The following is a 24,633-nucleotide window of genomic DNA, read 5'->3' on the forward strand; positions in this document are numbered from 1 at the left end:
CTAATTCAAACTGTCATCAGCAATCTTTCTCAAGAAAGAGTACCAATTAGCAACAGACTGAAACAATACATCTCTTTTAATCAGCTTTCTTCCGAGCAAGCTAAAAACAAAGTGTGTAATTAGGCTCGTCTTACAAGGCAATCTGAAATATTGCTATTTTTAGAATTATACAATATTGATACCATTGATGGCTTGCAGGAATTAAAGCAGAAAGGAAAACTTTGAAAATTAGACTTATCAATTTTATTTCAGCTCGATTTACAAATGCTGAATCCTAAATGTTATTCTCAATGCCCTAGCAACCAAGAACACTCAGCTTAAATATGTTTGTATCTGAAATGAAAACAGGATGAGCTAATAAACTCATTCAGAATAGTCTCCTAAAATAAGCTTGAAGAATCTATTCATTGGCATCTATTTTACAGCCATATCCTGTTGTGCAGTTTAATTCAGATAGGCATTAAGAAATATGAAACAGCATTCAAAACATTCTGCTTTTGACTTTGAAATGACACAATGTATAATTAATCCATGAGTCTCAATGTACATTAGTAAAAGATGCCATTAAATATTGGAGTGGTATAAAGACTTTGATCTTCACTTGCTTTTATGGTTCTGAGTTTGATATTATATTCCAGAAATTAGTGCAAAATTATACTTTTAAACTTGCACACCAAGGTCTCTAACTAATTAACCAGGCGAACTGCATAGCTAAATGCAAATACTACATCTGCAAATTGAGGTTCAAAGAAATAAAGGACAGGTTCTTTGAGCCAAACACTTGTTCTGTTTGTAAAGGTTACTTACAAAAGATCCCAAATTTATTTTTCCCCTCACCATGTTGAAACTTTTGGGCCTTTCCAGGGACCTAAATTATGGACACTGTATGATAGTTGTGTTTGAGAAATATAGCTTTATGGTGAATAAATTGCAGGATTACAAAATAAAACTAATGTAGACAAGTGCCTCATCAGGAATGCATTGTTTTAATAAAGTAGATACTTACAATGACAATGTTAGCAATACATTGCTCCTGCTGCAAATGTGAACAACAACAGCACAACCTTAATCATTGTATAGCATTACTGCTAATTTATTCATTGTCCAATCTTTGGTAACCACTGATTTTTGCTTGCATCAATTGTTTGATTTTGCTATATTCGGTGTGAACTATGAAATGCAAGCCAATATTGGCTGATTATTTTCACTTGTGTTTTTGGTATAATTTTATAAGTGTGTTGGAATAACTAGTATAAAATTATATTAAAGCCGTATCCTGCATTAGGTCTTTTAATTGGGCATCATTCTGAAGTCTTGCTCCAATGCCTTAGTTTCAATATAGTCTCAGTTCAATTTCCATAAATGGATCAAGATGGAATCTCAAAACATCACAAATGGTCAAGAAAAAAAGCAAAAAAAAGAGTGCAAACTTAACTTACGATCAGGAAGCTGCACCTCTCTATATCGGGTAAGCTGACTGGGAAGAAGAGGTTTAGTATGAGCATGCTGAATCAGGGTGTCTTCGACCATCTGTATAATACTCAAAGAAGCCTAGAATGGAGGGAACACATTAAAATGTTAAAATATTAAAGTGAAAAGCGAACACCTTTAAATTGTACATATCTAACTGATGTTAATTTTGCCTATACAAACTAAAATAAAACCAGAAAATGCTGGAAAGGTACAGCACATCAGTAAGCATCTATAAAAATAAAAAATTGGTTTCTGACATTTCAGATGTATACTCTACACCAGAACTGAAGATTCAAAAGTTAGCAAGCATTTTAGCGCGAATGAGAAAAAGTGGGGCAAGAGAGAAGAAAAAAAGTTGCACCTTTCACATCCTCAAGACATACCAAAGCACTTTGTGATTCCTATATTTAAAAAGAGCGATGCAAGAGGTTAATCAACCTATGGACTAAATAGTTCAATGTTGGTTTTAAAGAAAGATAATGGAGTCCTTACTGAAAGATGCAAAAAAAAAATCAAGGGCTGGGATATTAACCTGAAGCGGAGAGGGCTGACTTGTGGCTGAGAAATCTGGAAGAATGAAGGTTCTGCAAATTTAGTGGCTAAGCAGGACTGGCCTTCGTGTCTCAATTTGTCACAGCCAGTCAGATTGAGCTGGACTTGTTAATGGGTAGGTAGGCCTTCAACGCCAGGCTGCAGCCAAGAAATCAGGTCTGGTGGAGCAAAGGGTGAACAGAGCCAGGCAACATTCAGGGAGGTTGAGAGAGCACTGATGCTGCACCGAGGAGACTGGAAGGATTGTGTGGGGTTTGGAGGCTTCATCAAGGAGACAGGAAGGGACTGGAAAAGATGCTGTCTGATCATGGGAGTTAGTGAAGGAGATATACTGGATCCAGCAGTTGGTCTATCTCCCTTTGTCTGTTGGATTTTCCAGAGGCCCAAAAAGTTTGGCTGGCGAGGGCTAAACTTGAACTGGTGGTTGCATGATTGAAACAACCTCATTGTAATATTTTAAATTGCCAACTTGCCGCCTGTGAATGGTTAGGTTTCCTGTTCTCTGGTTTGCCTCGTAAAAACTGGAAATGGGCAGATTAGGATTGAAATTCATATTTAACATCCCACCCAATTCAAATCTGCCTGCTGGTGTCGGGTAGCATTTATGTCCCACCCCCTAGAAATTGAAAAAACAAGAACGTAGTCAGCATGGACTTCACAAGGCAAAGTTGGGCTTATCCAATCTTATTGAAATCTTTGAAGTCGCAGAAAGGGTAGATAAAATTATGTCAACAGTATTACCTTTCATATTTCCAAAAAGTAATCTCATGATTACAGTTAGAACACAAGGAGTCAGGAGCCATATAGCAGAATGGATACCCAGTTGAATAAATTAACAATAAAGTAGGGTTAAAATGTAGTTACTCTGAATGGAAAAGGACGCAGTGTTCCACAAAACACTATATAAAACAAATCTGGGGTCTGGAATTGCAAGTACCAATTCAAAATTTGCAGATGTCACCAAATTGGTGCTGCAGTCAATACAGAGACAGACTGACAAAATACAAAACAAGATTAATAAACTTGCAGAATTAGCAAATTAACTTCAATAGACAAGTGGAAGGTGGTATATTTTGCTAGGGAGGAGGGTCCCATGTGCTTCTTGGAAAGTGTCTAAATGAGTAGAGGAGCAGAGAAATCAATAGTGCTACAGGTTAAAAAGGATATTTTTTTTAAAAACAAGCACTTGAGTTCATTTCTTGACGGATAGAATTGAAAAGCAGAGAAGTTATGTTAAACTTGTTAGACTTCATCTCACTTGCACGTGTACATAATAAGGTTCAAATTATTAAATTGCACTGAGTCAGCTTAGTAATTTTAAAAATCTGAATTTGTCTGTATCATCAGGATGACTCCTGAATTTGAGTATGTTGTTAGGGTATGCTGTTAAAGTTACCATCTTTTAAGTGCTCAATACTGTGATATAACTAAGGGAGAACACCTGGGTTCTTTGGAAGTGAACTGAAGTCATGACATTTGGGCTCCAGCAAGTCTAGGTTAACAGTAAAGAGAAGCCAAAGCTACAATTTCGATTGGTCAGGAAGGTGGCCTGAGGACTAGATGTTCCAGGGCCTCCGGTCAAAGATACAAGTTATAGTTTAACTGTTAGAAGGGATGCCAAGACTACAAAACTGATTGGCTAGAAGAATGACCTTGGGCCTAGAATGTTTCAGGGTTAGAGATTCAAATCAAGATTAGATTGTTGTAGGTGCTAGGAATGCTCTTCCCATTGGCCAAGGGTTGCAAATATTGAGTTAGAAGTCATTAGTTGTGATGATCCAGGTGCACATACTTGGGTTAAAAGTTGCAAAATGACCTATAAAAAAGGAGGTACATCACAGAGGTCTTCACACTGGCCAAGAGTTAGTATTTGCTACAGGACGCAGGGCAGGGCAGGGCAGGAGAGATGTGTCAGGGGAGAGTTAGGAGTATGGCATTTACTAGGAAATAAACATTTGTATAGGACAATGCCAATTGACAGGTATTTGACAAGGATTGAGGGTCGCTATAAGAACCAAGTATTAGGCGTAGAGACTAAAGTGACTGCCACAGGGCTGAGAATTGCCTCAGTTTAGACAAGATTGCAGGGGCTAAAGAGAGAGTGAAGGATAACATATATAACCACTTAACTCTGAGGAATCATTTGATAGGTTATAGTTTAGCTTGGGAGAATCAGTAAAACTGCAGTCTTAGTCATTTTGGTAAAGCCACAGTCTGTTGAAAGCTGTTTCCACCAGAGAGGGAAACTCAACAGGCAGTTGTGAAGTGGGCAGCTTCAGCAGTTATGGTAGACTGGTAGCTTCAATTAGTTACGGTAGACTGGGAAGATGTGGGGTGGGGTGGAAAAGAATCCACTAGAGTTAAAGTCTAAAAGCTGTAAAGGGATGACCAAGTTAAAATCTCAAAGGAGACCTGATTCAAAGAGCCAAGAAGAAAAGACCCCAGGATCCATGGATCAGACTGACCAGTGTCGAACTTGTGCATTATGCCATGCCTCAACTGTTGGAACATTAAACATCAATCTTTATTGCCCAATAAGCCTCCTTAATCTGCATTCTAAATTAGTGATTGTCCTTTTTGTCACTGGTTATTCCTAACCAATAAATTTTCTTACTCTAGGAAATTGGTGTAGAGTCCTACATATGTAGAACCTAAGTGGGATCAAACTTCGAGTAATACTAGTCTCCATATTACAAAAAAAAAGGGTTCTGTCACTGGAGGTGCAAAAAAGAGACACCAGAACCAAGAGGTCATATCCATCAGAAAAGATTACACAGGGGCTCCTTGAAGACAAGAGGATGACCCAATAGAAGATTAAAAGCATTAAGGGGGCTTCTGCAAATCCTATGTAACATTTGAGGTATAATCACTTTATTTAGAAACGGGCAACACAGTCAATTGGCATGCAACAAGATTTCACAAACTGCAAGAAGATAAGTGACCAGTTAATGAGCCAAGCTTTGCTGTAAAAATAATAGCGTGTTAAAGGTGCCAGTTGTAACTGGTGTGCAAACAAATCCACAAGAAAGTGATGCTTCCAGAGTTGCAAATTGTCACAAATTGCTTGACTAAATGCCACAACTGATCAAAGGCAGTAATGAATTCAAGGTAAACAATGTCACACCATCCTTCACAAACCTAAATGCAATTGAACTGCCCTACAGAAATGCCATTAACTTCCAATCCAAGCTGAAAGCACTGCACAGCAGAGAGGACCAGACCCTTTTGCAACAGACTAAATCACGTTTATTTCTGCACGAAACTAAATCAATGCAGATTTCTGCAGATCAGAACATGACACTGCAGGAGGAGGGGAATGGAATTTATAAAAAGCTCACCTCCCATTCTGGCTGCTGCAAGGTACCATCTCAAGATGTCTATGCATCTTGCTGCTTGGGAATTGTTCTTTCTGCAGCTCCATACTAGAGGCACAAAGCTACTAAGAGGAATTTAAGATAATAGCTAGATATTTAGAAGAGATGCCTAGATTTAGCTCACCCAAGATGATTTGAGTGTAACAGATAGTTTTGACCAACAGTATTGCAAGGTAATGTTTGACATGCTTCTCGGCCTTTATGTAGTTATGCGGATGCTGCATTTAGGCTTCATTTTCATATGAAGCAATTTTTAAAAGCAGTATCTCGGCCTTTTGGCTAAGATGCAAATGAGATCAAGCCTTGGGGGGGGGGGGGGGAGACACGGAGACGTCTGCCTACTCCAATCAGCTTGGCTCATGTAGATCAGGCCCAAGACAGGGTAGAGGATTGCATGCCCTGTCTTGTCAGCTTGGATCGGAAATGTCTCAACTTGTTGAGACTCTGAATTGGACTGGATTTGATTGAATTGGAAAAGTATTAAAAAGATACATCTGCATCACATTTATCAATCACAAGTGTGTTTAATAGCAAAAGTACTAGGTTAAATTGTTTGTCCTGCTGAAAACGGTTTCCAGCTCTGCAGTGGTCCTCAAAATCTGACACTTCCTGTTTTGGGTAATGCAAGCATTGAAGTTATTACTGCCTTGTTCATAAGATAGTTAAAAGGGATTTCAAATGAGAAAGATAAACACTTCCTTCAAATGCAAGGGATAGTCAATACGCAAATTGTAAAATGTCACCTTTGTGTTTAACATCTAGAGTAAAGAACAATTTCTTAAGCACCTTATGCTTTGCTCAACAGCAGGCAAAAAAGTGGTGAACTGACATTTTAGCTTAGAAGTAACCAAAAGCCCAATTAGGCTGTTAACAGCAAAATATGCACAAAGAATAAGGAAAAGCAGCCAAGATGATCTTGTTTAAAATGGATTTAAGTACCTCAATTGAAATTGGGACTAGAATTTACAGGATTAGAAAGAGATAAAATATTCCACAGTTGACATGGTTGTTTACTGTAGTGAGAAGGAAGCAAAATAAAACACTGTTTGGAGACCAAGGTCAAAATTGATTAGTGAAGGTGTGAATATATATGTAGAGGACAGGAAAATAACTTGGAACCAATCTTAACTCACACCAACTGCCTCAAAATAATGTTCAGTCACTTATGCTGTTAACATTGGTGCCCAGGCTGCTGCCATTTTAGGTGGGGCCTGAGGTCAGGGTGAAATGCTAGAGGACCTGCTGCTTCAGGAGGAAGCTAGTAATATGCAAAGTGGGGTCCTCCAAGGTGCACAGATCCGGACGACAATTTCAAGGTACAAACGGGTGAACAATGTGCAGCAGACACTGAACAATCTGAAAAGGAAGGAATGCACACACCTCTTGGGCCTAAACAACAACTCTGGCTCCAAAATGGAAGCAGGAAAAATTGTCTTCCACCAATCAGCAAATTGCAGAAGTGCTTGGCTCACCAGTGGCATGTAAATGAGGCATGAGCCTCAAAATGATGCAGAACACGTTAAAAAGCAATCCACCTTGCCCACCCATTCAAACATGATGGAACCATTCCCACCATTCCTTGTCCAGGGGGAGTTAAGAAAGGATGAATATCTTACATTTTGTCAATTATATGAAGATTCCATCAGAAGACTGCATGGATAGAGTCTAATGATAGTATGGATACTAGATACAGCAGTGAGTTGGACAAAATTGGCGTTGCCTTTTTCCAGAGAAGCCTCTTTCCTCTGTCGCATTAGGTGAGCAATCTGTTTTCTATTTTGCTTTTGTTCAAATGTTAGAATCATAGAATCCCTATAGTGCAGAAGGAAGCCATGCAGCCCATCAAATCCACACCAATCACAATCCCACCCAGGCCCTATTCCCACACATCCACCCTGCTAATCCCCGACACTAGGGCCAATTTAGCATGGCCAATCAACCTAACCCGCACATTTTTGGACTGTGGGAGGAAACTGGAGCACCCGGAGGAAACCCACGCAGACATGAGGAGAACGTGCAAACTCCATGCAGTGACCCGAGGCTGGAATTGAACCCAGGTCCGGAATTGAACCCAGGTCCCTGGTGCTGAGAGGCAGCAGTGCTAACTACTGAGACACCGTGGTCCTTGGGAAAAAAAAATAGTTACTGCGCATGTTCTCAACCTACTACACCAAAGGGTGGACATTTGACAAGGTAAGTGGGGATTTCACTGTCAGAGGTGATGCTGCCAGAGATGCAGGTTATCAACATCTCTTCCAGTGGTGTGCTCTACAAGTGCTTATTTTACAGCTTTGTTGGTTTTAATCAGCAACCAAGCTAATATATAGTATAATAATGAACAGTATTAACACCAAAGGTCCTATTTTATTACTGGTTTAGGCACCTATAAAATAGAAAATATTGCATGCAAAGTAAATTCCTGTCCCAACAGGATACTGTAAGACTTCTGTATGTCCTTCAAAATAATGAATCAATTTTATTCCTTAAATATTAGGCTGTTTATAATGATCTAAAGGTTTAGCTTCAACAAGTAGTGGATAAGACAGAAGTTCAGAAAGAGCAGGACACAATTAAATCAAATGGCCAATTTCATACTATTGACATGACATAACCATTTTTAGAATGAACATCTCCTGATGAAGCCAAAGGCAGGTACAAGAAGCCACATCTGTCATTTTTAGGAGATGTATTAGTATGGACTGAGCTCATCAGCATGATTCCTGTGCTGTGTCCACTCATTGAAAGAGCTATCCAATTACTCCCAGTCCTCTGCGCTTTCCCAATAACCCTGCAAATATCAGTCACATGATATTCCAGTGGCTTCAGTACTGTGTGTGGACTCCTACCCAAATAATTGTTTTGATCAAAACCCGTGGGGCGGCATGGTAGCACAGTGGTTATCAATGCTGCTTCACAGCTCCAGGGACCTGGGTTCGATTCCTGGCTTGGGTCACTGTCTGTGTGGAGTTTGCACATTCTCCTCGTGTCTGCATGGGTTTCCTCTGGGTGCTCCGGTTTCCTCCCACAGTCCAAAGATGTGCGGGTTAGGTTGATTGGCCATGCTAAAATTGCCCTTAGTGTCCTGAGATGCGTAGGTTAGGAGGAATTAGTGGGCAAGTGTGTGGGGATATGGGGGTATGGCCTGGGTGGGATTATGGTCGGTGCAGACTCGATGAGCCAGATGGCCTCTTTCTGCACTGTAGGGTTTCTATGATTCTGTGATCAATGGGCAGCACGATAGCACAGTGGTTAGCACTGCTGCCTCAGTGCTAGGGACCCAGCTTGGGTCACTCTGTGCGGAGTCTGCACGTTCTCCCCGTAAGTTTCCTCCAGGTGCCTCATTCTGAAAGATGTACTGGTTAGGTGCATCGACCTGAACAGGTGCTGGACTGTGGCGACTAGGGGAATTTCACAGCAACTTCATTGCAGTGTTAATGCAAGCCTTATTTGTGACTAATAAACTTTAATATAATTGTGAGAGTTCACTGTTTTGCAACGTTATTGGCACAGCTTTGAAGGGTGTCAGGGCAAAATGGAATTTGTAACAGCGAAGTATTAATTTTTAAGCTTGGATAGGATGTCATTGTGAGTCAAGTGATGTGCTGCTCTTCTTGGCACGGTGTCTGAATTTCAAAACAAAGCCCTATTTTTAGAACTTCCTGTACAGTGAAGTATTCCTTTATTCCAAGTCCACTGTGATTAAATATTTAATAATGTAAATCGTTTACAAAGCAGTCACTTTGCTCCTTACAATATTAAGCAATACAGTATAAACTTGTAGTACTGCAAGCATTCTATAATTTTAAAATGATTGTTAGGGAGTTTAGGGGAGGAGATACAAGAACTGGGGCGGCACGGTAGCACAGTGGTTAGCACTGCTGCTTCACAGCTCCAGTGAATTGGGTTCGATTCCCGGCTTGAGTCACTGTCTGTGTGGAGTTTGTACATTCTCCTCGTGTCTGCGTGGGTTTCCTCCGGGTGCTCCGGTTTCCTCCCACAGTCCAAAGATGTGCGGGTTAGGTTGATTGGCCAGGTTAAAAATTGCCCCTTAGAGTCCTGGGATGCGTAGGTTAGAGGGATTAGCGGGTAAATATGTGGTGGTAGGGCCTGGGTGGGATTGTGGTCGGTGCAGTCTCGATGGGCCGAATGGCCTCCTTCTGCACTGTAGGGTTTCTATGATTCTGATTCTATGAACTTGCAAGTCAGGTTTAAAAACAATTCCATCCTGAATTTCAATATCAATTTTGTTGTCAACAAATTACCAAGTTAGTCTCGTGTGGCATTGTATACAGGGAATCAAGCGGGACTGTCGTCCTCTGAAAGGGACGTATCAAGGAGGTAGAAAATCACTGGGCCAAGGTAAAATGTATAAACTACATCAGAAGTTGTAATTTTACCACAAGCTACAATTTTACTTTTTCCTGAAGTTCTCTATAAACGCAATGCAACATTGTTGTTTCATTGAAAATGCTACATGTTGTTGAAATTTATGATGTCATACTGCATCAACAGACGATCTATAAATTAATTACTCGACGTATTTTAGATACATGTTCCTAAAAATTGTGCATTCTTGCAAACAAACCAACAATATTAAAGCATGCACCGTCCTAGGCTTTACTAATAGGGGCAGAGAGAACAGGAGCAAGGAAGTTATGTTAAACCTGATAAAACATTGGTTTTGCCTCCTATGGAGTATGGTGTGAATTCTGGGCAACGCACTTTAAGAAAGATGTGAAGGCGTTAGAGAGAATGTAGAAGATTCACAAAATTGGTTCCAACTTCATAGGTAGATATGACTGGAAAAGTTGGGACTGTTGTTGCAGAAGAGAAAGTTGAGGATATTTGATGCAGGTGTTCAAATCATGAGCAGTGTCGACAAGAGTAGATCGAATGGGATGTTGGAATCAGGAATGTGGGGGCACAGGTTTAAAGGCAATTAGCAAAAGCAGCAAGACACTGGGAGAAACATTTTCATGCAGCGAGTGCATTAGATCTGTAATGCACTGCCTGAGAATGTGGTGGAGGCAAATTCAATCGAGGCATTCAAGAGAGAATTGGATTATTTAAGAATGTGCAAAGTTACAGGGGGAAGGCAGGGAATGGCACCAGATGAATTACTCCAATGGTGATTCGACACAGACACGATGGTGTGTATGGCCTCTTTATGTGCTGTAACAATTCTGTGATTCCTTTGCATTGAAAACAGACTTCATTGCATCTTTGTCTATTAAATTTTGCTTTCGAGGGTATACACCATAGAAATGGCACGTTTTCCTCTTGCTGTTAAAAACATTTGAACAAGTTTGACTGCTGATCTCAGACTGAAAAACCATTACACTAGAAATGCATGGGAATTTTAAATAATAATTTTCCCTCATTAAATGGTGTATTAATTGTGTGAACTATTTGTAATATCCTTAAATAAAAAACATTGGTACAATTGAAGGTAAACTAACCTGTCTTGTTATATTGCCATGGAGAAGAGCTTCGATGTGCAACCGTGACAACAGTTGAGGTATAAAGGCCTTGAGGCGAATCAGAGTGACATCTGGAACAGATTTTTAGACAGCTAAATCAATCACACTTCTAAGAAATACATATACTGCACTGCTGCAGAGAACCAATATATAGAAAATGAGAATGTGCAACTATCATAAATTCAAAGCTGATTTTTCCCTAGTGTACTACGTTTGTCATTTGTCCTACATTCACTATGCTTTGAATTCATATAAAGTCTTACCTGGATTCAAACAAAAGTCATTGTTTGATAGCATAGAACAGCAAGCTTGAGCAGAGTTTGTGAAAAGTATTTTATGGATTTCATAAATTTAAAAATCATGAAATGTTATAGGTGGATCACCACAACTTACCTGTGCAAACAAAAATAGATTAAAGAAAAAAAGTGGTTTTAATTCTCCTGCAATCAGTAAATAAGACTTTAAATTACAAGTAAGGCTTTACTCTTCAGTCCGGCAAATAGAGTAAATATCCTTTTTTCAGTGTTATGCATCCACTTATGTCACAAGTTCACAAAAATGAAAAGTTTGCAGTAACTTTTACCAGCAATAAACAATACTGTGCATAAAAATCTTCCAATATATGCTTAAGAAAGATGCAGTAATATTTTAGTGAAAATAATCTTTCTGCACACATTATTAAATGTAGCGTGCGAAGTTCTGGTTTAACAAAATAAATGTAATTATGAGATGAGCATGTGTTAGCCACATTACCTTACATACTGTGAAAAGTAACACAATAAAATAGTTAGTGTTACGATTGTGGAGGATTAAACTCTAAAATAAAGATTTTACTGTAATTCTACAGAATTTCATGGTGGTGCAAATGGTGAAGAAATTCCCCAGGGACCAACTTAAGTTTTTTTGTTCTGCATAGTCTATTCATTTAAATATGTAGTTTAAATATTTTCCTCAGCCTCCGATGTTAAAGTGCATGACTTGTATGCGGCCTGTACTGTGTCTTCCAGGTTGGTGCACGGCCACAGCTTAGACAGACATGCAGTTTAAAAAACAAAGTATTTGTAGCAAGTTCTCAATGACACTTGGGGCCAGAATGTTATGTTGATACTCCCGATGAACAAACTACCTGAAAAAAAAACTGCTGAAAAAGCTGCCAGTTTGACAAGCGTCTAGATAGTCACACTTAACATATTGCCACAATCTTTGCTGTAACATTCAATCAAATCATTCTCAGCTACTTCGTCAAGAACTTTTCCCATCATAATGTCAGAATGCCTGCTGCAGAGGCTCCTATTTTTATTTTCTCATTTAAGAAGAGCCTGCTGATTAGCATTCATTCCAAACAAGCTCTGTGGAGTTCCAGCATTACTCAGGGACTCTACGATTTTGAATCAGGTGTAGAAAGGAAAATCATGCAATCAAATCTGGTAAGTCCCTTTGTGAAGACTCTCATGAGGGCCAATGAGCGCCATAGAGACTCTGGCCTCTATGACACAAGCCATGCTCAAAAGCATAATTCAGCCTTCATAGTAATGGTCCCATTGGTGCTCACAGAATCCAAGTGGTCCCGACTGACACCAGTTAATGGGCGGCATGGTGGCAGAGTGGTTAGCATTGCTCCGTCACAGTACCAGGGACCCAGGTTCGATTCCTGGCTTGGGTCACTGTCGGTGTGGAGTCTGCAAATTCTCCCCATGTCTGCATGGGTTTCCTCCCACAGTCCAAAGGTGTGTGGATCAGGTGGATTGGCCATGCTAAATTGCCCTTTAGTTTCGGGGGGGGGGGGGGGGGGGGGGGGGAAGCTAGGGTAAATGCATGGGGTTATGGGGATAGGGCCTGGGTGGGACCGTGGTTGGTGCAGACTCAATGGGCAGAATGACCTCCTTCTGCACTGTAGGATCCTATGATCCTCACACATTGCTACCTTAGCAACAGAATAATCTGTAGAATGTGCTGTAATGCTGCTGTCCTGAAATAGCAGGTTGTCATGCTTATCCTGAACAATGCCGATTTTGTTTGTACTGAGATTTAGGCATTCAAGTTATGATCTAATTTTAGTTGCTTGCATATTGTTCTGGATTGGAAAGGGTTTATATGTGTGTAATCATGGCAAAGATAGCCTAAAGTTCTAAGACAGTCCATTATCTTGCACAAAGAAAGAGGTCATTCAGCCCCTTTTGCCTGCTCCACCATTCGAGAAAATCATAGCTGATCTGGTTGTGGCCTCAACTCCATTTTCTTACCCGACTCCCATCACCCAGGACTCCCTTGTAGATCAAAAATCTGTCTAATGCAACCTTAAATATACTCAACGACCCAATTTCCACTGCTTTCTAGGGTAGAGAATTCCAAAGATTAATTACCCTCAAAGACTTACTCCTTGTGTTAAATGGAAGTCCCTATATTCTGAAGTTGTGCCCCCTATTCCTAGATTAATCAACAAGGGAAAAATGTTTTCCTCAGCCTGCCTAGCTCTCAGAATCTTACATCACATATTTCTCTGAACTCAAATTATGGGAAGTGGCTTTAAATATTGCAATATCATTTAATTTGTTTAAACATTCAAAGAAAAATTAAATCTGATTCAGTATTTCTGTATTGGTATATTTTCATCTCAATTAATTGTTATCTTGTTTTCCTGTGTAAAATATAAATGGTGGAGTTCTGCAACAGTGGCAAGGCTAACACAAATTAAGTCAAAAAATCCATAATAGGGTTAAATGCTTGAATCATCATGCTCATCTGAATTCAATAACCATTGTTTGATATTGTTTTCAGTGTTTCTACCAACTTGTCACCTGTCCCATCAATACGTTTGAGGAACTGGATAGCAGTTGGCCTTTCCCCTCTGGTCCAAATCAACTCAGACTGACGCAATGAAAATTCTCTACATCTGTGGTTATAATAGTAGCCCAGCAGGCAAAGAGTCACTATTTGGCAATCTCATTCATAGGTCTCAGGCTGGTTGATTCAGGAAATAGAACATGTCACACTGGTGGAAATAATGGGTGCTTTTAGGAGGTATATTATTGAGGCAAAGTAAAGTTTTACATCTGCTACTGTTATACCGAACCTGGAATACTCACTCCTGCTACCTGGGGACATAAAATAGGTGCATTTCCCAGGATTAACATTCCTCACTTCAGCACTCTATCCATTTATTATAATGCATAATTCGACAGGTTTCAAAAGTGAAATGCATTCAAGCAGATACATTTTAATGAACTACTGTTTCTGGCAATTTTTGCATTGCATTTACAATTCAAAAAAGCTCTTACCTTCCAGTGCTTCCTTAAGTTCATCTTTGGTCCACGCAACTTCAGTCATTAGCAATCTGAGATAGTACATAGCATGTTGGTGAGGCTGCTCTGCTCTAAAATTATTCAGGGATCGCATGTACTAAAATTAAAAGGAATAAAGAGAAATCAATTAAATAACTGTCATTATCTTAGCCCAATTCCAATAAAGATTGAATTTTTCTGACAAAAATATAATTAATTCAAGCTTTGACATGACCTCCATATTTGAATCTAACTCAGCCTTAAAAAAAACAATAACCCTGCCTCTCCTCCTCTCAGGGGAAAGGAATTCCACAGACTAACGACCCTCAAAAAAAATTCCTGTCATCCCCATCTTAAATCTCATTTTAAAGCTGTCATCTAGTTCTGGTGTTGCCCACAAGGGGGAAACACTCTCAGTATCCAACCTGTCAAGTTCCCTTAGGATCTTGTATGATTCAACAAGATCACCTCTCATTCTTCTGAACTCCAATGGATACGAGACCAACTTTTCCCTCATAAGACAACTCTATCTCAGGCATTAGTCGAGTAAACTTGCTCTTAACTGCCTCGAATACTATATTTTTTCCTTAAATAAAGAGACCAAACGTGCACAGTACTCCAGATGTGGCTTCACCAAATCCCCATACAACAGTAGCAAAACTTCCCCATTTTTAATATTTCATATCCCTTGCAATAAACATTCAATTTGCCATCCTAATTACTTGCTGCACCTTTATACTAACTTTGTGATTTCCATGATTGTTTGCACCAGGACACCTTGATCCATCTGCACTGCAGAGTTCTATAATCTCTCTCCATTTTAATCTGCTGCTTTTTTATTTTTCTTGCCAAGTGGACAAATTCACATGTTGTTACATTATAGAATACTTCATCTGCCAATTCTTTTTGCACTAACTTAACCTATTAATATCCCTTTGCAGACTCCTTACAGTCTCATCTGCTTTGGTCTTAAATGGATCCAAAAATCACCCATAAGCCATTCTCTTCCTCTTATATTTCCAAAGCTTCTACTATTAACCATCATGTTACTTGCAGGGGAGGAAAAGCTTGAGAATTGAAATAAATAATTTGGTTATCAATAAATTAAATGTCCTGAATACTAATTCACAACACATCAGAAGCAGTCAAGTTTTAATTGATAGAATTCTATTTGGCTTCAAACTCTGGTTCATAGCTTTGAAAGAATGAGCATTCTCACCATTAAGCAGGGGAAAAAATAAAATAAACTACAGGTTGTGGAATGAGAAGTGGTAGCCAATATAATGAGAGGGAGATACTGAAGGAAACATTGAAATATAGAAATACTGCTGCTTTTGTATTTTAGATGGAACAATTTGATGCAAACAGAAATATTCATACAAAAGTAGAATAATGGTGACACTGGAACTCCAATAAAAACAGAAAAACACTCAGATCAGGAAGCTTCTGTTGAGAGAAAGAGAGCGTGGTAACGTTCCAAGTTATGGCTTGAAAAAAGTCAACAACCTGAAATGTTAACTTTGTTTCTCTCGCCACAGAATTGGCAGCACCTTTCAAACTTTCCACCTCACCACAAGGACAAAAGCAGCAAATGCACGGGAATACCACCACTCAAGTTCCCTCCAAGTCATACACCATATTGATTTGGAACTATATTGTCATTCCTTCACTGTCAGAGGGTGAAAAACTTGGAGCTCCCTTCCTAATAGCACAGCATACAGCTACACCAGAAGTTCCAGAAAGTGGTGTCCAAGTCAGTGGCTCACAACAGTTTCACAAGGGCAATTAGAAATGGCATCCCATCAAAGGTTAAAAACGTGAGTATTTCCGGCACGTTGTGTGTTTATTTCAGAGGTATTCGTGACAACACCTGATCTGATCCAAATGGTAGCCAGAAGCATACAAAACAGGAACAGTGATGTATCACCAGAATTCCAATAATTTGAATTTTTCCATACTTTAACCATAGTATATAAACAGATTAGGTCTTGATATATGGATTAAAACAATCTCCAGTATTGGTATCCAAATATTTGGGAATTATTTTATTCTACAGTTCATAAACTTAGATTTTGCTGAAAACTGAATTCTCATAACCCAGTGCCTTGTTCATTCCTCAGCTAATTAAATTGTTTCACTAACTTATTCTAAAATATCCAAGAATGTTGGTTCATCAATTATTATTAGGAATAAGGATCTGCCAACTGACCATCCCACTGATACAGCTTTTGCATACAAGGTTTTTAGAATTGCGAACTTGGATGAAATCAAATTTTGTTACACTGATTCTCCATTGTTCTGTCAGAATGCAAAGAGCATAGAAGTTAGCATTCTTATCAAGCAAATATTTCCCCCTTGATTGATCATTTAAGATATGAACAGAGATAAAACTCCTCACTTTCTTATCCTCTGATCTAAACTGGATACCAAAGTAAATTTAGTATTGTTAATTGAAACATTTGAATTTTTTCATGATAATACCAAAACAGTTGATAAACTGTACTACTTACAGCTTCTTTGATTATTTCAAATCGTTTCTCATCAATGTCAAAGGTGGCCATCTTTTCGATTATCTTCTTGAGAAGTATGTGCTGCTTGTCATTGTAGCCCTTCACAACCAGCTGTTGGCAGAGTTTAGAGGATTTGCAAGAAATAAGCAGGAGCTAAAGTACAAAGGCACTGAACAATTATCACTAATCTTATTGTATGCCTGGCAGATTTGCCAGTTACTTAAGAATCAAACTTATTTTCACTTTTACAATAGGGACAAAGTGAAGATATTCAATAATTATCGCAATATTTATGGTTGAAATGAATGTTACCATTTTAGAACCAACAATTTTCTTTGGATGACAAAATTATATGAAACCATAGTTGAGTTTTCTTTGACAGTCATCCCAAAAGCTATGATACAAGAGCTGGCTGAAGACATTCCAACTAATTTCCTCTCCCGCTATAGAACCATGAAAAAGAATGGCAACTCAGTAGGAAAACCTCCAATCAACGTGGCACTATTTTGATTACAAATTTCCTATTCTACAAAGTGGTGAAACATAAGAAATTGTAAAAATGTCAAAAAACTAGAAAACATTTCAAATTCATGAAGTATCTAGGAAAACCAGGAACGTTGCACATTTCAAGACATAAATAGATGGAAATTAAACCTACAAGAGATTTACTGTTTGGGCCATATGGAAATCAATATTAGGACAGGAATTCATGAAATAACAGACTATACTGATAAAAGTGAAGTTTATGCTGCATATTATTTTTTAAAAAACAACAGCATTGGTAGAAAATAATAATAGTTAGTTACTGGATACTTTCTGCACGAGAGTTGCAAACAGTGAAATGCATCAGGAGCCTGTATTCAAATTGTTGGTCTTCTCAAAAATATTCATACAAAAGTTGAGACAAGCATTCCCTTTTGACAGACTTATAGTGTCACTATTACATCTCCTCCCCCACCCCCCCAAAAAAGAAGAAATCCCTACTCATAACTATAAATGTCTGAACATAAATTATGGATCAATGGGCTCTTGCATAAATACACACAGACTAAGTTTGCACACATCAATGATGCCATTATCTCTTTCTAGCAGGAGCTCTGACTACTTGTATCAACTTGAATATCTGCCCAAAATGTGGAAGTAGTGGACATCCAGAAGTTAACAATGCTCTGGTTTTCAAATCTGTTCTTCACTCTCCCAGCAACTAGTTCCCTACTCACACCTACAATTAAGGCAGCAATGAGACAAAAATCATCCCCGTAATTCCATACTCCTGGGAAGCAGTTAGATCATCAAATGTATTCATTACATTTTATTGGCAATAAATAATTATTCTTGAACAGATGTACAAATGGAGCCAAAGTTTGGTCTGTTCAGTACCATCAAAACAATATACACCCTCTCCCAATTTACTGCACACATTTCATTTTCAAGAAATATGCAGCAAGAGCATATTGTTAATAGTTGTTAGATGTTTAGTGATTATAAAAAAGTCAGTCAGCAAAGTGAATAATATAACGCAGAATGCACAACGCATTGCCAGGAGTTGAGGGAGGAGAAAACTATGCACCTCAGTCACTTAAATTGCACGAGGAGATGAGGAAAAAGCGAATGTAAATGTCTCTGATCAAGAGGAGAGATGAGTATAAACAAGGTCATTATAACAACTCAGATAGATTCCCGAAACAGAAGGGGTTTATAAAAGAGAGTGAGAAGATTAAAGTAGTTAGTATCAGCACAAAAAAGTACTGGAAAAATTTAAGGGACTAAAATACCAAGACATGGTGACTCAGATTTTAGGCTCCAAAAGAGATAGTGGCAGAAACAGTAGATGCACGGACTAAGATTTTCCAAAATTCTCTCGTTTCTGGAACAATCCCAGCAGATTGGAAGCTACCAACGGTGCTTTTCAAGAAAGGAGGGAATGAGAAAACAGGAAACGACAAGTCCAGTGTTAGTTGTTGGTAAAGTGCTGGATTTTTAAAGGAAGTATTAACAATGCACTTAGCATAGTATGATTAAAACAAGTCTGTAGTTTTAGGGCAAAGGCAATCCTGTCTGACAGATTTTTGATAACCTAATGCGTAGGAGAAAACCAGTAAGATGTATAATACATCAAAAAGATGGTCAAACAAGATAAAAACTCATGGATTTGGGGGTGGGGGGAATATTACCATGGATATATGACTGATTATGAACAGAAAGCAGAGAATCAACATAATGGGGATTTTGAGCAGGCCAACTGTGACTAGGGGAGTGCCACAAGGCTCTCAGCTATTTACAATCTATATGACTGACATAGACAGAGGGACATAGTAATGCAAGTTGCTAATGACAGAGCTAGGAGAGAATGCAAGCTCTGAAACAAAAGGGCTGCATATTGACAGATTAAGTGCCAACAAGATGTGGGCAAATGTGAGGTTATTCATTTTGGTTGTAGGAATAGAAAAGCAGAATATTTTTTAAAAGGCATGAAACTAGTAAAGTTGATTCAGAGAGACTTTGGTGCACTCGAACAAAGACAAAAGGCACACATGCAGGTACAGTAAGCAATAAGAAAAGCAAATTGGCCTTCACTGCAAGTGGATTAGAATGCAAAAATAAAATCTTGCTAAAACCGTACAGAGCATCACACCTGGAATACTGTAGGCAATTTTGGTCTCTATTTAAGGAACAATATATTTAAAATTGGAGGCAATTCAGAGAAGGTTCACTAGACTGGAATGAAAAAGTTGCCCTATGATGAGAAGCAAAGTAAATTGAGTTTATAGTCTTTTGAGTTTAGAAAAATTAGGTCAAATTTCGCTGAAATATTCAAGACATGAAGGGACTTGACAGGGCAAGATAGAGATTTTGTTCCCACTGGCTGGGAAATGGAGAACAAGGTGGTGCCAGTTTCAGGATAAAAGGGCTGATCATTTAGGACTGAGATGAAGTGAACTTTTTTCACTCAAAAGGGTTTAGAATCTATGGAACTCTCCTGGATATATTTATGGCTGAGGGGAACAGATTTTTGGTCTCAGGGAAATCAAAGGATTTAGATAGGAAAGTGGAGTTGAAGCTCAAGATCAGCCATGATCATACTGAATGATGCAGCAGGCTCAACTAGCCATCTGATCCTCTCCTGCTCCAATTTATGTTCTTATTTAAATAGCACCTTTAACATAATTAATGAGCAAAGGCACTTCATGGAGGCCATAATAAAAAAAATGCCACCATGCCACATAAGGAGATTAGGTCAGATGAACAAAAGCTTGGTCAGAGGCATGTCTTAAAGGAGGAAAGCAAGTCAGAGATGTGTAGGGATGGAATTCCAGAGCTTAGGGCCCCAAGGTGATTAAAATCAGGCGTGCTGAGGAGGCCAGAATGAAATGTGTGCATGGAGGGAATTGAAAATAACTATGACAATTTAAAAATCAAGACATTTTATCAATGAGCACAGGAGTGGATAGGTGAAAAGACTTGGTACAAGTTAGGACACAGACAACTGAGATTTGGACCGCCTCAAGTTTACACGGGATAAAAGATGGAGATAAACCAACAGTGCATCAGAATAGTTAAGCTTAGGAGGTAATAAAGGCACAAATCAGTGAATGAATGAATGAATGAATTATAGACCAGTTTAATGTTACTTGTGCAATTTAATTGAGCGTTTAAAGACATGAGATAAACAAGAACAGCCCAAATGGATTTAAGTCATATTTGACCATCTTTTTGAAGTAGTAATGGAATCCAAACATAAATGTAGCAGTACAGATAGATAGGAAATAAATGAAAAGGATTTATGGGAAAAAGGATTGGAAGTAGTGCATCTCAAGTTTCAGTGCTGCTTCAGAAATTAATATATTTTTAAAATGCTGCTCAGTGAGTTATTGCCACTAACATTTTGAAATGTTAGAAGTTTACAAATGGTGGAAAGTGATACGCACGAATAATTGGTTTGATTTTTTTAAAAAAATACATTTGTACTCTCCCATTTGTAATCATTCATCACTTTATGCCACATTAATTAAATGTGTTGTCTTCAACCATTGAATACTTGTAGGGCACTGCAAATCCAATGCATCTTTCAGGATTAGTTCATTTTAAACATGCAATTTAAAATTAATGCGATTGCAAGCAGCTTGTGCATCCTTAAACACTTCAATTTCAAAGCAGATCACCTTCCTGCTCTACTTACAAGAATTGAGTTCATTGCTGGAACTAGTGCATACACCAAGCCTGTGAGGCGAGCTGCATATGTATACTCTTTTAAATCATCTCTCAATAACCTGATATAGAGGTATGTCATGTTGCAATGAAGAGGGTCAGCATAAATGTAGCGACTAACAAGGAGAACAAAAGATAAAACATGGCAATAAACCCCAGGAAGCAGGCTGATATTCAACAATGACATCACAGTAGGCCAAACAAAATGGTTGAAGAGTATGTATATGCAGCCTCATGGCTAAACTAATAATCCTACTTGATGGAAGGACAGAAATCAATATTTTACCATATGTGGTGGTGGGAGAAATAAAAAAGCGCGTACAAAAATAAACTAAAACTTGAAGATTATTCTGGAGCTTTACTGTTTGCCTAAATTTGGGTACTTACATACATTCCATAGATTGTACTTTGTAGGTCATAGTTCAAGCCAGCTAGCTCTGCTGCATATGCATACTCGTTGAGAGAATCTTTCAGCAGTTCAAGATACAAATAGGCCATATTACAATGTAATGGATCCACATAAGCAAATGGGCTGGAAGAAAATATATCAAATATTAGAAACTACTTCTACAAATTAATGAAACACAAATCAATGGTTTTACCTGCAACAGATATGCAAATGAGTAAGCATTTGCGTTTTCCAAATCTCGGTCAAAAGCGTATCAAACTTTAACCACATTTGATAAATTACCCAAAAACATTTTTCATATAATGAGATCCTTCTCGCCCACCATACAAATGATGAAAGCAGCAGAGCATATTTAAATAATACACTGGTCACTGTAATTGCAATCATTTTAAAGTCTGTAGTATAAACAATAGATGTTTCAATTTATGCAATTAATCTGAAATAGGAGAAAAATGCATTTATGGAGTGACAGTGTTGTGTTGAGATTTAGTGTCAATACGCCTTACAAAAAAAAGTCAGTTTAAAGCCTTGTGTTAAGATTGACATATGATGTACAATTTCACCTGAATGCTGCATTTGCTGACATCATTTATTTGCAGGGAAAAGCTAAATATGCTAGCCGTGCTTATCTTTTCCCCGTTTTGTGCCACAAAAATCCATTTAAAATATTTAAAATGGCTGAGGTTCATTTGTCAGCTGAAGGTTGGATTTTAACTCATGAATGAATGCAAATAAGCCAGTTATAATGCTCAGGAAGATATATTTTACAGTAATTTACTACAAAAAAAACAGTGTAATGCTTGCTTTAGTTTCTTCATTCATTTAGTTATAAACATCAAGCAATTAAGCCTTTTCAGATAAATTTCTATATGTGTTACCAGTAGCTACAAACCATTTGCTAAAATAAGCTTAGGAATTTGTTTCAGGACTTGGTTGGTTTTCCAAGACATCATGATGTGGGAAGAAAATCATTTAATGAGACAAGCAAACTGCAGAAGGCAGGTGCAAATGTGTTAGAAACTGACAAAATGGACTTCTTTCTCCCCAGAGAAAGCCATGCAATGAACAAAGCAAGTGGACAGAAATAGACCACAACTAAATACATCAATTAGCCTTTTCACAATCAGATTTCTTAACTACGTTTTTCAGCAAAGGAAACTTTGCTCTTCTGCCTGTGAAAAGCACAGTTGAATCCACAAACATCTTGATAATTCAAACCTTTAGAGGGCCCAAAACAACAGACAAATAAAGCACTAACTACTGTTCTAAATTTCCAAAACTACTAAACTACGTCAATATCCAAAGTGTGACCAAGTACTTCACACTTACAGAAAAAACTATTTGCTGTTTTCCAAGAATGATTACATAATTATTCATAAAAACTGATTGTACAGGCCAGTTATTTACCCTAAAATGTGAAGATATTCCATTTAGGTACTGTATCTAAAATTGCCATTTATATTTTCTATCAATACTTCACTCATTGCTTCCGAGGTCTGATAGTGCAGAAAAAACAGCAGAGGAAATAATTTTTCCCCCAATGTATTCAACTTGCATTACTAGAAAAGTACTTCACTGGCTGTAAACCGTTTGGAATATCCTGAGCTTGAGAAATGAAAGTCTGTCTTTCCTTTACTTTTGATCATAAACTGGTGCACAGTGCAATTGAGTACATATCTCCAACATCTTCCTATTTCAATCAAATTTTCCTTAAACAACATATGCACAATAGGACACATTTCTCAAATACACTTCCCAGGCAACTGCCATGGAAACTTTATCTGGGAATACCTTGAGGGCTTCTTTGGGTACCCCAATACTATCTCTTGGAACTTGGACTTTACAGCCCAGTATCTAAAACCATACAGTCAGGTTCCAGGAGTTGTTGATGACATCCAGCTAAGCTCACCATCACCTCTCCTGGCCTGCCACTGCCCATCTTTTGTCAAAACTGCTTGTGCAACAAACACCCAGTCCCTGCTTAAATTACAACTTCCACCAATTAAACATTAAAACCAAAGCCCATGACAATCTGTTCCCTCACAACCAATCCCACCCGTACCCCAACCACTGTCCCAGGCTGAACTGTGGTTTGTAACTTCAGCATCCTATTTGATCCTCAGCTAAGCTTTTGACCCAATATTTTCTTCTCTAGAGCAATCTCTTGCTTGTATATCAAATATGAGCCCATCTCTCCCCCTACTTTACCTCACAGGATGACAAAACGCATGCTGCCTCATCGATGCTTTTGTTACTCTAGACTAGATTCCAGTGCTCTCCTTGCCAGCTTTCTTCATCCACATTCAACCAACTTCAGCTCACCTAAAAGCTCTGCTTCCTGCAACCGAATCCACAATGTGGCTCACCATTATCCTCGTTCTCACAAACCTACATGACTTCCAATCCACTGAAGCCACAAATTGTCTTCATTTTAAACTCTCTCCATAGCTTCCCCACTCCCGATGTGGAGAGGCCAGCGTTGGACTGGGGCAAGCACAGTAGGAAGTCTCACAACACCAGGTTAAAGTCCAACAGGTTTATTTGGTAGCACAAATCACACGCTTTCGGAGCACTGCTCCTTCATCAGGTGAGTGATGAAGGGGCAGTGCTCCAAAAGCTTGTGCTACCAAATAAACCTGTTGGACTTTAACCTGGTGTTGAGAGACTTCTTACTGTGCTTTCCCACTCCCTCCAGCCTTACAAATGTCCAAATGCTTAACAGTGATACTGGTGTACGTCCGGAATCTATTTTTACAAACCAATGTGCCCATCATCTCGCCCACAGTGACTTAAGTTCCATGCATTTTGAGCCAATTATTCCCTCTTTTTTGACAGCATCTTATTTTATTCTTTGCAGCTGACCATCAACTTCATTTTCAATGGAGGATGTAATTACATAAAAAACCTCAGTACTATTCAAAAAAGTATCTTCCACATACCACATCCACTCTTTCAGCGCTGCTGAAAAGAGGTTTATGACTTCACTTCAGCTTCCTTACTGCTATTTGACGAGATACATGGCATTGCCTCCACTTTTGGAATTTATCACCATTTAAGGAACATACCTGAAAAACTCAAAATTCATGCACGTTTTTGGGAGAAAGAATCTGTCGTCTTGCTTGAACCACACTTTGCTCATGGCAGTGTCCTGCAAGAATACAATAGCCAATCAGAAGCTTTTTCAAACATTGCATGGCAACTTCATTCTTTAAAAATTAAGCAACTTCATTTCTGATTTATGGACTAATCTGACAAACATCTCAACAAAGAATACTATGAAAGTTAGAATGCCAAATGAAAATATGACCACAAAAGCTATAGAAATTAGTTGCACTTCTGTTAGGA

The 24,633-nt window shown here is 38.5% G+C and overlaps 1 protein-coding gene across 4 annotated transcripts in view; it reads right to left on the reverse strand.

Annotated features, from left to right (window-relative positions):
• ide (insulin-degrading enzyme) overlaps positions 1 to 24,633 on the reverse strand; it is a 120,032-nt gene that overhangs the window by 36,055 nt on the left and 59,344 nt on the right. For 2 of the 4 annotated variants that reach the window (XM_078223520.1, XM_078223517.1), the window contains exons 14-19: positions 24,354 to 24,436; positions 20,851 to 20,995; positions 16,671 to 16,781; positions 14,158 to 14,278; positions 10,859 to 10,950; positions 1,440 to 1,551 (exon numbers count right to left, since the gene is read on the reverse strand). In XM_078223520.1, the coding sequence (XP_078079646.1) occupies positions 1,440 to 1,551; positions 10,859 to 10,950; positions 14,158 to 14,278; positions 16,671 to 16,781; positions 20,851 to 20,995; positions 24,354 to 24,436 (664 nt within the window). Of the gene's footprint in view, positions 1 to 1,439; positions 1,552 to 10,858; positions 10,951 to 14,157; positions 14,279 to 16,670; positions 16,782 to 20,850; positions 20,996 to 21,266; positions 21,412 to 24,353; positions 24,437 to 24,633 lie in introns of all 4 variants that reach the window. The other 2 variants (XM_078223518.1, XM_078223516.1) reach the window with 1 other exon arrangement.

This window comes from Mustelus asterias, chromosome 11 (assembly GCF_964213995.1).
Source record: "Mustelus asterias chromosome 11, sMusAst1.hap1.1, whole genome shotgun sequence".
Taxonomy (NCBI): Eukaryota; Metazoa; Chordata; class Chondrichthyes; order Carcharhiniformes; family Triakidae; genus Mustelus; species Mustelus asterias.